Source organism: Anolis sagrei, chromosome 5, assembly GCF_037176765.1.
Source record: "Anolis sagrei isolate rAnoSag1 chromosome 5, rAnoSag1.mat, whole genome shotgun sequence".
NCBI lineage: Eukaryota > Metazoa > Chordata > Lepidosauria > Squamata > Dactyloidae > Anolis > Anolis sagrei.
Genome location: NC_090025.1, coordinates 31,142,261 through 31,156,353, shown reverse-complemented (window position 1 = coordinate 31,156,353; position 14,093 = coordinate 31,142,261). Strand labels below are relative to the sequence as shown.

The following is a 14,093-nucleotide window of genomic DNA, read 5'->3' as shown; positions in this document are numbered from 1 at the left end:
CTTTACCCTTTGTTCTTCCTTTAAAAACAACCATGGACTGGTTGTTTTAGCATAGTCTGTTTTTTTTAAAAGGATTGTTTTCATTTAAGGCTAATCTGGACAGTTAAGAATTACTCTGTAGAAAACAAAATAACTAAGAAAAGCTATATTAAATCACATTATTTGTGCATGTGTCCATGAATGTAATTTCTTACTTTTTATTTTAGCTTTTACTTAAGCATTATTGTTTTGCTTAACTTTTATTGTTCGGTCCAATAAAAAGAACACAATTACAAACTGTATTTCTTGCCAAAGTCTTTTCTTTTATTATGAACATAATGGCACAATCAGTGATACAATTAGGTTAACTTATAAGGATGGAATTCAGGGATTTGCTACCCAAAGGGCTCCCAAAGAAGCAGTGGAGGCCATTAGGAAAGGTGAGCAATGGCAAACATTAGCATTTGGGGCATAATGGCTATAGGAAAGCACAACAGGACTGGTGCTATCAAGTCCAGCAGCTTCCCATTCTTCTTATTTTTAAACACATTTATTAATTGATGGTAGCTGCACCTTGAAGTCATTTTTGATTCATAGTCATCTCTAGATGAACTTATTTGTCAGCAGGATTTGCTTGGAGGGGGGTTGCCTTTGCCATCCTCTGAGGCTGGGAAAGTGTGACCTGCCCAAGGTCACCCAGTGGGTTCCCATGTCTGAGCAGAGATTTGAACCTTGGTCTCTAGAGCCAGTCCAACACTCAGACTTTTATTCCACACCAGTTACTGGTTAGACATATGCATATTACAGATGTATTTGCATATTACAAATTCAGATTCTATTATTTTTAGTTTTAAACATATCTGTTTCTACAACAATTTGGTTCCTATTCCCAAGGAAATCTGTTTAGCATCTGGCCAGCAGATGCAAACTCCATTTTATTCCTGTAATCACAACAGTGCTATGATTTGAATTTGAGACAGAAGAGTGCCAATACTTTTTTTTCATCAGTATTGGCAAACTTCTTTGGGTTTTTGCTCTAATGCAGTGGTTACCAACCTTTGGGTCTCCAGATGTTTTGGACTTCAGCTCCCAGAAATTCCAGCCATCTTACCAGCTGTCAGGAATTGTGGGAGCTGAAGTTCAAAACACCTGGAGACCCAAAGGTTGGGAACCACTGCTCTAATCAACAGTAATGTACAAACAATAGGAAAACATGAAATATATTGGAGGGCAAGGAAGAAAGCAGCAGTAGGCATGCTTGCCAAAGTTGATAGGCAGGCCATTAGACTTGTAAGTGTGGGCTTTTAAATTAGATGTGCAGCTTCCAATAAATTGTCTTCAATAGAATGGGGCATACAGGTTCTTTAGTTCCATCAGATGGCACGGCAAATAGGAATAAACCAAGATTTGGTGCCAGTTACAAAAAGGAAGATAACCCATTCCAGCTTTCCTTCCTCAATAAAGCATTATTTTACAATACACAGCTATTTGTGAAAAAGATGTGACATGCTTTCCAGGGTCTCTTCATACAAAAGATAGAATGAGCAAGTAAACATAGTGGCAGAACTTTTTCCGTCAGAATCCTCAAGCAATTGTACTTTGAGAGACACTCATTGGCAAGACATTGTTGATTGTTATCTCCTGACGTGTTTGACATCGGATCATTGCAAGGATAGCCCTTCGAAACCTGCAAGGGAGAGGTTTTGTTTTACTATCAGCATTTGGAAGCAAATGGTGCTTTCAGAAAATGTTTAGCATAGAGTGTCACTTCTCACAGTTTTCCTTTCCAGAAGCGTTATCTCCTCTTCCTGATGATCACTTTTCCTTGCATTTCCTTTTAGATTTTGATCATAATCACTTCCCAGAGGGAGGAGACTAATGTATACATTTAAATAATGGAATTTGATCACTTAACAATCTCACTACCACACCTCTATTTACTAGGTGTGCAACAATCACTGGTTTTCCATAAACTTCACTTTGCTCACTTGCTAAAAGAGAGCAAATGAGCAAGAAGCAACAGCAAGAAGGAGAAGGAAGACAATCATCTACAGCAGGAAAGCTCCAAAGATTGGGACAAGAGCCCCCAAGGAAGCATTGATTTGGGCAGAAATGGCCAACCACTTCTGGTAAACCCTGACAATCAATAAAGATACATTTTATCTTCCCTTCAGTAACTGGCCATTTAAAAACCAAAGCATAATCACCTAATTATGATGGACTACTTGCATGGGTCCATGACTCTAAGCATCCAAGCATGGTCACTTTTTTCCTCCTCCTACCTTTACACATTAAATTCCCATAAGGAAACCTACCAATCCTGCATGGACATGAGGGATTCATTAACTGAGAAATGATAAAATCATACTAGAGTTGTTTGTTCTTAAAATGTGAACACAGAAAAGTATTAAAGAATTCTCAACTTCTGAATGGCATGTGATATTACTTAATTGTTTAAGAAACAAGCTTAACATGGCAACTTTTACCTTGAAGTATTAAAATAACTGTACATCTACAATCTAGAACAGTATCTCCCCAACTGTGATCCTTCAGCTTTCTTGGACTTCAACTCCCAGAAGCCCTAGCCAACTTGTTTAGGAGTCCAGATTTCTGGGAACTTACATAAAAAAATCAGGATAACCAAATTTGGGAAACACTGACCTAGAACTTGCAGTTGTGGTCCAGACTAGGATCCTTTCTTAAAATCCCTCCTTCTTAGATGCATTTTGCTCCCCAAAGAGCATGGTTTGAGGAGTACTTTTCAGGAATAAATTGTCTTCTCCTCATAGAACAGTCAAGGATATACACTGTGAAAGAGGTAAATGATCTATGGCAGTGGTTCTCAACCTGTGGATTCCCAGATGTTTTGGTCTTCAACTCTTAACAGCTGGTAAACTCAAGATTTCTGAGAAAAGTAGGCCAAGACACCTGGGCAACCACAGGTTGAGAACCACTGATCTACAGTATTCTCAGACCTACCTCTTATCCATCAACAGAATCACTTACTTTTTGTTTGCAATGACATAAATACAAGGATTATAGAATGTAGATGATTTTGCAAATAGTGGAGCTATGATCGCCATGGCAGGAGAAATTTTCTTGGGGTCTCCAAAGGATGACCATAAACACACAATAGAATATGGAGACCAAGCCAACAGAAACATTACAATCATGACAACAGACATCTGTAAAAGAGAACAGACATATGGCAATCTTACAAAAGAATTGTGGTTCAATAGCAGCATCTCTTTGTCCCATTCTTCATATCTTCAAACTACCTAGTTTTTTTCTTTTTTGCTCATACATGCCTTTCAACAGCATTGATTCACTTCTATGCAGATTATTTAAGACTTATTAGATTTTTTAAAACAAAAACAAAAATATTTAGAGGATATGTGTATCACTACTACTTATTTAAGTCAAATTCACAGGGGATAAACTCTACATAATAGATAGGAAAAAATTAAGAAACTGAGTGGACCGGGCAATGTACAGTATTGTACAAAGCATGTAGCAGATTTTAAAAGTACCTGTAGAAATGCAGGTAAAGTCAGTGAGGCTAAATACAACTCTAAACAGGAACTGCTTAACCAGTCATCTAGGTCAACTAGTGACTATTTATATTGCAGGGACAAGGAGCATTTGGCCTTCCAGATGTTTTGGACTTCAATTCCAAGAAATCCCAAATAAGATGGTCAATGGTAAGGAACTGTCGGAATTGTGGTTTAAAACACATGTAAAATATCTGGTCTTTTACCCTGTTTTATTACTCAACCTCCCTTAAGCTCCTGAAGCCCCTTCCACACAGTTGAAAAAAACCCCACATTATCTGCTTTGAACTGGGGGCCCTTCCACACAGCCCTGTATCCCAGAATATCAAGGCAAAAAATCCCACATTTTCTCATTTGACGTGGAATATATGGCAGTGTGGGATTTTCTGCCTTGATATTCTGGGTTATATGGCTTTGTGGAAGGGTCCTGGGAAGGAGGGAGGGATAGAGTGAGAAAAATAACACACTATGGACTCTTGTTTGCCCAGTTCCATATTACAGCATTTCAGAGCATCCCTGCAAAAAATCACCATACCTTTGTTACATCAACTTGATCAGACCAATCTATATTGATGCTTTCGAGGCAACTGTTTCTCATGTAGTACTTCATTGTTTTTGAAACATTGTAGTAACAGTAGAACATGACCGATAAGGGAATAACAAAATTAACAGCAATTACAGACATAGTGTAAGAAACAAAGGATCTGAAAATGAAAAATACAGAAATTACTAGAAAACTGTCTGCATTTTGGTTTTATGTTCAGTTTAGACTCAAACGTTTTCAAATATTCTAAAAAATATTTTAAATTTATGTTGCAACACCCCATAACAGCTGCAACATTTCAGCTTCATGTAGATGCACATCTGGCAATCTTTTGCCTGTTTAAGGAATTAATTCCATTGAATTCTGTGGGGCACATTTCCAAATAGTGGTATCTAAGGTTGCACTGCCAGAATATTTCAATCAATTCTTCAAGGGACAATGTCTTGTCTTTGTTTGTCAAATGTTTGAACATTATGCCATGTGTCACTCTCTTTGTCCAATCTGCACACAGTGCAGTAAAGAAGAATATTTTAAGTGTTACCTTTTTGGCCAAGATTCTACAAAATGTTGGCATTGTGTCAATATATACAAGCATAATTACATGGAACTGATGTGTAGCACTGCCAAGCCTTCAGTTCACCTGCTTTACAATGCTTTCTACCCACCAAGTCAAAAGTGCCTGCAGAATCAATACCTGAAACCCAGGTTATCAGTGCGGATTATATATATATATATATATATATATATATATATATATATATATGCATTGTTACGTCCCTTATTACAGAGAAATTACATGGGTTTCTACATTGGTGAGTACCAAGCACTGTCATAATGTGCAAGCTCCCAAGGAAGCTTACAATGAATATTGTCTACTAAGACAATGATGCCTTCATGCCCTGCCTATACATTTTTACATACATCTGGTTAGTTTCATCAGAACAGAATTAGATGGACAAACAACTCCAACAAGAGTCTTCATATGTCATGGAAGGACATTCAGTCTTACATTCTTCCAGAAGAAGAAAAAGGATCCCACATCTACTGCACCTTGGCAATACTTCCTCCTCTTCTTTTCCTCTCTCTGTCACCATGATGTGTTTTCACAACATGGCACTAGGTGGCTCAATGGGCTCTTTTCTACATTCAAACTACCTTCTCCCCTCTATGACTGCTACTAGCAATGGTTGCTCTTCTCCTCTTTTTTATAATTACTCCCACTAGAAAGAGCACATCTATGGGGAAATTATTAGACACTGTTACTGCTATGTGAACTTTTCTTATGTACCACTAGGCCAGTCTGTAATACTGCTTCTTGACACAAGTACAAGCATAAGTACAAGACTATGAACAAGCACAAGACTATGAACACATACAACTGAAAACATACGTGTCATTTTTCCTCCAGTTTACAGTACAGGTAGCTCCAGTTGGATCTGGGGCATAGCTTGCCCATCCCACAACAGGCATGGAAGCCCAAAAAAGTGCATTGATCCAGGCAGCAAGAATCAGGGTTGTGTAGTTGCTTGCAGTAAGTCTACTACCTATCAACAAATATAAAATATTATTTTTACTTATTCTTTTCAACACTTCAGAAATTCTATACTGAAGCAGACACACAAAGATTTGTTTTAAAGAGAACGCGATGTATAAATCTATAAACAGAATTTCTAACTTTCCAGAAAAGTTCTCATATATGCTAAATATCCATTGGAACCAAAGTCTAACAGACATGGCTGACATGACATTGTCTTAAGTAATAATATTACCCCAATGCTGCCATTTGTTAAAATGTTCTGCCTTACAGCCTTCTTTTTTCCATGGCGCGACCACACATATCACCATGCCAATCTAAACAATTTTGGTATTTTTACTGGCATAGGCTGGTCCATGAGGTCACGAAGTGTTTGAAACAACTGAATGAATAAACAACAACAAAACCACTGAAGAATTTTAATAAAATTGACAGATCAGAAAGAACTGGCTGAAATCTCTGGAAATTGCTATTTTTCCTTGGATTTCTAAACAAGAAGGCAAATCTTGGTGAACGATGTTGGAAAAAGTTCATTTCTTTGTGTTTTGGGTGGCATTGAAGCCTCAATATCTATTTCCAAGCATTCCCAGATGACATAAAAACTTACTAGATCAGTATGGAGATGTTTATGTGTATGCCATATGTGATTCTATATGCAGAATAATAATTTACAGAATACAGATTTATCCAGTAAGAAATAGCCAACATGTAAATTGGATACCTAATTACATATTACTATAGATTTTCTCAATAAGAAATATTTTTATAACATACCTATATGCGGCTTGCAGATTGTCAGATAACGATCAATAGCAACAACAGTAAGCAAACCAATACTTGCCATTCCAAAGAAGATATTTAAAGCAGCATAGACCTGAAATTTTAAAGAGGGGAAATCCATCATTTTAATCTTCATTTTTTCTTACCATGCATTGTTGCATATTGTATTCAGTAGTGGATACAACCATTTCATAGTCTCTTGATATCATAAGTCATTAAGCAATCCAAATCTAACATTAATGAGATTTCAAGAAGAAAAGAGTTACCTATGTCCCACTAATATTTGTGTAATGTTTGTTCTTAAGACATTTCCCAAATGAAGCAAAGGAAATATTTTTGGTGACAGCTCCCAACTGAAACAGATTCTACTAAGAGGGGATTCCAATGCTTTCTTTTTTATTTTCCCAAACCTTTGTAGCTTGGAACAATTTTTAGTATTTATAAGGTCATTTAGATCACTGTTATCCCCATCGTGGATTTCATTTTGGCTTTTATCCTGCCATTTTTAAATTTCTGGTATAGGTTGTTCTGCCTTATATGTTTAATTTAAAAAAAATAACTATAGAAGTTTTATTGAAAAAAGAAAAGGGAGAAGACATAGAATATGGGTATGTATTAGGTGTATACATTGGCATAAGCTGGCCATATATGCAGAAACAGGTTTTCTTGAAGCTGACATTTATCCATAACTAAAGCAGTTAAGATCTACTAATCACTGAACAATAACTGAAAGATGGAGATACAACTAGGCAGGGATAAGAAAAAACTTGCTAAGACAGCCATCTACTGGCAACCTGTTACCAGTTTTATCTTTATTTTCCATCATTTCTGGCTTCCATTCAGCCATCAGCCTCCTCATACTTCTCGAAAGACTAACCGATTTACTGTGTTATAAGCTTTTGTGGACTTGAGCCCATTTCACCAATTGAGTACTTGCTAAAATCCAAGTACCTGGCAACCTGTGTAGCCAAATTTCCAACTTCCATGCAGGTCAGAAGCTGCAGACATGGGGTAACCAATTCCACTCACACCAATATCAGTGAAAGCCAGGTTGATAATAATAGCATTGGTTGCTGTACGAAGTTCCTTGTACTTAACAAAGATGCCTAGCACAACTATGTTACTGAGAAGGCTTATGACCCCTGTCAAAAAACAAAAAGAAAGTATTAGTACAGTATTGGTATACATTAACCCCCCCCCCCCTTGCAAACAAATCACAGTCTAGATCTCTGTTTTGAAAGGATTCATTAGATATCCTGCACTGAAATTTAAATTGATTGTTATAGGAGCTGTCCAAGGTACCAAGCTTTGGATATTCAGCACCTTGGATAGATCCTCCAAACCCGGACTAAACTTGGGTCCACTACCTTACCAATATGGGAGCCACCACACAATTCCTGTGCAAATTATCCATACCTACATAATGTTAAACAACATTTGCCTGCCGGATTTAATTAACTGGACTGATACAATGCTTCCCATGTGAAACCATCTTTTAAAACTGTATAGACTCTTTCACATTGCCATGAGCGCAGTTAAAATTGCACATGTCCACTTACCTTTGAATTTAAAGAATGGAATCTATTAACTTAACAATCTCACCACCACACCTCTATTTACTGGGGCAACAATCGACAAAACATCACTAACACCGCACAGTAGAATATAGTTGAGATAAATAAGTAACCTAGAAGTAATATGGCAATGAAAGGGCCCATTCACATTCCCAAGAATTTGCAAGCCAGATGGTTTGTGGAAAAACAGCATACTGTATATCAGGTTTTTTTTTTTGTTTCCAAGAGGAAATATAGCGCATAAAATCCCCCCACACCAGTTTTTCCTATGTATGCATCTTACTCTTTGTCAATAGCTATTCAGACTATCAACAGATGGTCACCTATATATTCTCTGTACAATACTTGTTAAAACAAAAAACCAGGAAGCATCTCTCTTGCAAGCTGAAACTCAAAAACTGATGCAGTTTGGAAAAATGTTGTTGTGTTGAAAAATGAAAGCAATAATAACTTGCAATGAAGCTAAACACTCCAGCAACAGGCTCCGAGGAATCTTAACTGCTTCTAGACAATTTCAGGTCTTAATAATAAATAAATAAATAAATAAATAAATAAATAAGCTTTATTTATTCCCCGCCCCATCTCCCCAGGGGATTTGGAGAGGTTCACGGCATGAATAATACAACAGAATGCATAAAAACACAATAAACAATTAATGACACATACAAGATAAACCATGACACAATTAGAAAATTAATAATAAGATTATAAAACATTAATTGAATTAAAACATTCAATTAAAAATACAGTCATTCCTATGAGTTACAAGGGGACCTACTTGTATGTTTTGTCTCATTGCCAGCACTAGTTAGTGGTCCTGCATCCAGTCTTTTGGAAAATTCTTGCTGCTTGTGTTGGTCTGACAAAGGGGAATATCCTCATACTTTTTCTATCATTTATGAACCTGGATCTCCAAGGGCAGGCACTAGCAATATCTAGCATCAGCCATACAGAACTAAAATTGAAATGTTTTCTTATATGGGTAGAAGAACCTTGTCAAAATGTAATTGAGAGACATTAATCTAATATACCAAGAACAAAGAGCATGTAATGAGAGTTTGTGACTTGTCCAGGATCACCCAGTGGGGTTTCAAGGCCGATTCAAACCCTGGACTCCAGAGTTGTAATTCAACACTTAAATCACTATGCCCATGCTGGCTTTCCAATAACATAATGGTGTTGCTTTTGTTGCCCTGACACTGACCACGTGTCCTTGTGAATGAGCTCTGTTTTGTTACAAAATAAAAATGTTTAAATAGTAACATGAAAATCCACAATCACCCTCCTGGCCAGCTGCCCCAGTTGAAAACACCTGTGAAAAGCAATGGAAACACTTCAAGATCAAACAAACCCTCATCAATGTGTTGTCGAGGGCTTTCATGACCAGAATCATTGGGTTGCTGTGAGTTTTCCAGCCATACAGCCCAGAAAACTCACAGCAATCCGGAAACCCACATCAGTCCAGGTACATATTGAAGCCCTGTATGTCACAAGCCTATCATGTGCTACTCCTGGATCAGGCATGTAGCCAGGGGGGGGGGGGGCTCGGGGGGCTTCAGCCCCCCCCAAAATTCTCATGGTGGTTCGCGAAAAGGCCTTACTGGTGCATTATTTAAACTGTTATGTTTATTAATATCATGATTTGATCACCATTCTCAATATATCCCATATGTATGGGGGTATTGGGGTAATGATACAAAAGGTTTGCTAAGCTAGACCCTCTTTCACTCAGACTCAGCCCCCCCCCGAAACTCAGCCCCCCCCCCGAAACCCCCCCTGAAAATTTTTTAGCCCCCCCCCCCCCCCCCCCCCCCGAAACGAAATCCTGGCTACGGGCCTGTCCTGGATGGCCATTTTTCACATCCTGGCCATCATTATGTGTATGGATGAGTACAGCCAATCATTTTCCCAACTTATGCAACTTATCAAATCCTTTGCAAGTGAAACATGCAGCTGAAACAAGACTCAAAAAGTCTTACCACCCAGTTTTCCCTTATGATAATTGTACCATTTCCCATTAAATACACACAAGGAGACATGAAGTGGGGCTAAAGTTATCAGGATCTCAGGATGACAAGCCACACCTGCTTGTCATCCTGTTCAACACAACTATTAAAAGGACAGCAGTCCTATGTATTATGTTACCTGGTATTCCTAACCATGGTACTAGCTATTCACTATTGCAAACAATTACAAATAATAAAGCAATTCAAATTATAAGTGTTACAATACAACACAATAAGAAGTAACAAATAAGTGTGTTATTGTTATTTTGTGACTTCAACTTATAGGGACTTTACGAAAAACTTATCGTGTGTTTTTCTTGGCAGAATTTGTTCAAAGGGGGTTGCCTTTGTTTTTGCCTTCCTCTGAGGTTGACGGAGTGCCCAATGGGTTTCCACAGCTGAGTGGAGATTCAAATCCTATCTCCAGAGTCATAGTCAAACTACTATGTTGACACTCAAATAAATACCTCCCACCACTCCCAGCAGCCCAAAGAAAGTGGTTTGGGGATCCCACAATTATTTTCCTGAAAATAGGGGAAATTGGTACTGGAATATTTCTCTTTAGAACAATGGTTCTCAACCTTCCTAATGCTGTGACCCTTTAATAAAATTCCTCATGTTGTGGTAATCTCCAGCCATAAAATTATTTCCGTTGCTACTTAATGACTGTAATTTTGCTACTGTTATGAATCGTAATGTAAATATCTGACATTCAGGATGTATTTTCATTCACTGGACCAAATTTGGCACAAATACCTGATACGCTCAAATCTGAACACTGGTGGGATTGGGGGGAATTGATTTTGTCATTTGGGAGTTGTAGTTGCTGGGATTTATAGTTAATCAACAATCAAAGAGTATTCTGAACTCCATTAACAATGGAATTGAACCAAACTTGGCACACAGAACTCCCACGACCAACAGAAAATACTGAAAGGGTTTGGTGGACATTAACCTTGAATTTTGGAATTGTAGTTGACCTACATCCAGACAGCACTGTGGATTCAAACAATGATGTATCTGAACCACAAGCTTGTCACGAATACTCAATATGCCCAAATGTGAACACTGGTGGAGTTTGTAAAAAATAGATCTTGACATTTGGGAGTTGTAGTTACTGGGATTTATAGTTCACCTATAATCAAAGAGCCCCTTGAACCCCACCAATGATATAATTGGACCAAACATCTCACACAGAACCCCCATGACCAACAGAAAATACTAGAGGGATTTGGGAGGAATTGAGAGTGGTTTAGGGGAGATGTAGATTACCTATTTCCTTTTGTCATTTGCAAGTAGTAGTTGCTGCCAAAGGGGTTCCTAAGACCATCAGAAATATGTGTTTTCTCATGGTCTTTGGAGACCCCTCTGAAACCCCCCCTTGCGATGCCCCCGGGGGTCCTAACCCCCAGGTTGAGAAATGCTGCTTTAGAAGGATAAGATGTTTGAGGTTAAGTATTCGTATGGTTATTCCGCTGTAAAAACTTAAAAAAATTATATAACCACTATGGAAGACTTTATGTAAGATATCTAATGACATCGGATCTTTGTAGTTCCTGCTCTTTGTTTCCTTTGCCTGTCCTTTTTATGGAAATAGGTGCTTTATGTTTGTTTGATGCTATAGCAGACTATAAATAAAAATAATTTTCTTTCTTAAGGTAATTTAAATGCTGTCTTCTGTTTTCTGCCAGCTTCTCATAAAATGGAAAACACCATAGCAATTCCTTACAGATCAGCTCTTCTCCATGTTATGAAAAATAGAATTGTTTAAAAAGCAAATTAAATTAGTAATTATCTGGAAAAACTGTATGTGTAATATATTAAATATATCAAATTAAGTTATACATAATATTTTTTGCATATCTAAAATAACAAAGTGATTTTCAGTCTTTAAAGGAAGCCAATATCACATTCAAACTTCTCCAAAAATAAACCAGAAAAATTATTCTGTCCCTTCAAACTTCAACCATTCTGGAAATTTTGCAACTCGGTTATGCAGTTCTATCAATATTCATACCTGCTGTTATCAAATAAGCTGCGACTATGTTGTGTTCACTCTGGGAAAAAGCAGAATGAGGTTCATCATCACTTTCCGAAGAGTTAGCAGAATCGTTCAAAAACATTGCAGGGGAAAGAAATTTGGGAAATAAGTTTCCAGAGCTAACTTGCGAAAGGCCATTCACTAGAAGAAATTAAATGAAAAACAACACCACAGCAAGTCTTTTTGGGAAAATTCTTGCTCTCCAAAATAGTCTATAGTTCTTCCCGGCTGAAAAGCTCCCAACAAGATTTTAAGAAAAGAGCCAAAGGGTTTACATTCCCAGCCTTTGGAAGGGGGAGAGGCTTTGTGAATTCAACAAAGAACAGCACAGAGCTTGTGGGCATTTCCAACAAAATGCTTATGCTCCGTGGCCTTATTACTGAAGAGATTAGCGATCACATAAACCCCACACTTTGTACTTCCAGCTTTTATTCCCCCTCCCCACTGTTTCCATTCTTTCATGTAATGTTGCAAAAAGTTTGCCTACAGTTGATTACTTTTTCGAAAGCAATCAACTTTAGAAAAGTCTGAAGGGCTAGGATACAAATACACAGTGAGTAATCCAGCAAAAGTATACTGCTCTCAGCATCACTTCCATCAGACAGGACAAGCCCAGTCCAGTTTACACAAATCTATTTTTTATTTTTTTTATATATACAGAAAATATTTTGCAGATCCCTATTTGAAATGTTGAAACCTGCCCTTTCCTCTTAAATGTCACTGAAACAAATACTCTACACCAAAATCTTCATTTCTCCTGGATTGAATTTTAGATTATAGTTTGCTTGGAATCTAAGAAACCACTTAACCAAATGAAATATGGCCAACGCAAAACATTATTTTTAATTGATTTTTTAGAGTGCAGCCACATTGTAGAATTAATGCTGCTTGATACCAGCTTAATTGCCATGGCTCAGTGCTAAAGAACCATGGGAGTTGTCATTTTAGGAGGCCTTTTGCCATCTCTGCCAGAGTGCTGGTGCTTCAGCAAGCTACAAATCTCAGGACCCTGTAACATTGAGCCATGGGAATTAAAGTGATATCAAACTGTTCCACAACCCATTTAGTCTTGTCACGTTTGTTTCTTTAAATCAGTGGTTCCCAACCTTTTTTTGACCAGGGACCACTCTCCAGCATTAGTACCAAAAGGGTGACGAATCAGTTTTGGTGAACTTTAGATTCGGTTTAGTTATTCGGGGTGCTGATTCAGAAAATTGCATGGGGTACACCACATCAGCTCTAGTTTCTGATATATAACATATGCCATCCAGTAGTCACACACACTGCTTGCGCACAGAAAACCATATTTAATAATCTAGAGCTGATGTGGTGTATCCAATGCAATTTTTTGAATCAGCACCTCAAATAACCCCAGGAACAGGCCTAAAAGCAAAGATACCAAGGCGCCCCCTCTTCCAGGTGCCATATGGAACGGCTCCGCTCAGGGGGAGGGAGGAGGAGAAGCAGTAGTCAGGAGGCTTGTTGTCACACCTTTCATGGGGAGTCAGCCTCTCCCCTCCTGAAATCCCCGTTGCCTTGGTACTATAAAAGGGTTTCACGAGACCAGTCACTTTTGTTTCAACAGCGTAGTAACGGTGATGCTATGAACCATATTTTAGTTCCTTGGCAGCACTGGTGCTCCACAGACCACAGTTTGGGAACCACTGCTTTAAATCTATCACTTGTTTCTGGTTTCCATTCCATATTTTCTGCTGATTTCTCTTCTCCTTTCATTGCTCTTACCACTTCTCATTTGCCTCTCATGCCTACCTGACCCCATTTCTCATCTCCTGATAATGTTTTTTGTTCTCCTTTGCTTTTTCATCCTCTCCTCCTCTTTTACCTAGGCAAAGCCAAATGGCAATCAAAGTTTTCAAAGGTGTACACTCCCTGATCAGGATGACATATAACATTTATTAGTCAAATCTCTCATGCATTGTTCACCTAAAAAGGAGCTTGTTTAAGGCTGGCAAAGGAAAAAAAATCCTCCTTTCTTGAAGACACACTGGTACACTCATTTTCTATGGAAGGGGTCCTGATTTGGCTTCAGTCCTATCCAAAAGGCCTGATAAAATAGTTTGTTT

The 14,093-nt window shown here is 38.0% G+C and overlaps 1 protein-coding gene across 1 annotated transcript; it reads right to left on the bottom strand.

The window, feature by feature from the left end:
• Nucleotides 1–281: 281 nt before the first annotated feature.
• Nucleotides 282–12,539, bottom strand: RRH (retinal pigment epithelium-derived rhodopsin homolog). The gene is made up of 7 exons (XM_060779094.2): nucleotides 11,986–12,539; nucleotides 7,340–7,530; nucleotides 6,383–6,482; nucleotides 5,465–5,618; nucleotides 4,066–4,234; nucleotides 2,986–3,164; nucleotides 282–1,666 (listed from the first exon to the last, which is right to left on the bottom strand). Exons 1-7 carry the CDS (start codon nucleotides 12,089–12,091, stop codon nucleotides 1,564–1,566), a joined length of 1,002 nt encoding a protein of 333 aa, XP_060635077.2. The 5' UTR covers nucleotides 12,092–12,539; the 3' UTR covers nucleotides 282–1,563.
• Between the last annotated feature and the right edge of the window lie 1,554 nt (nucleotides 12,540–14,093).

What these genes read in the sequence shown, in the direction of transcription:
- RRH (XM_060779094.2), bottom strand. Translation starts at nt 12,091, where the DNA reads ATGTTTTTGAACGATTCTGCTAACTCTTCGGAAAGTGATGATGAACCT. An exon ending in AGCTTATTTGATAACAGCAG is followed by an intron (nt 7,531 to 11,985) that starts GTATGAATATTG and finishes GTTTTTTGACAG; the next exon opens with GGGTCATAAGCCTTCTCAGT. An exon ending in ATCAAGTTGATGTAACAAAG is followed by an intron (nt 3,165 to 4,065) that starts GTATGGTGATTT and finishes TCTCTTTTACAG; the next exon opens with ATGTCTGTTGTCATGATTGT.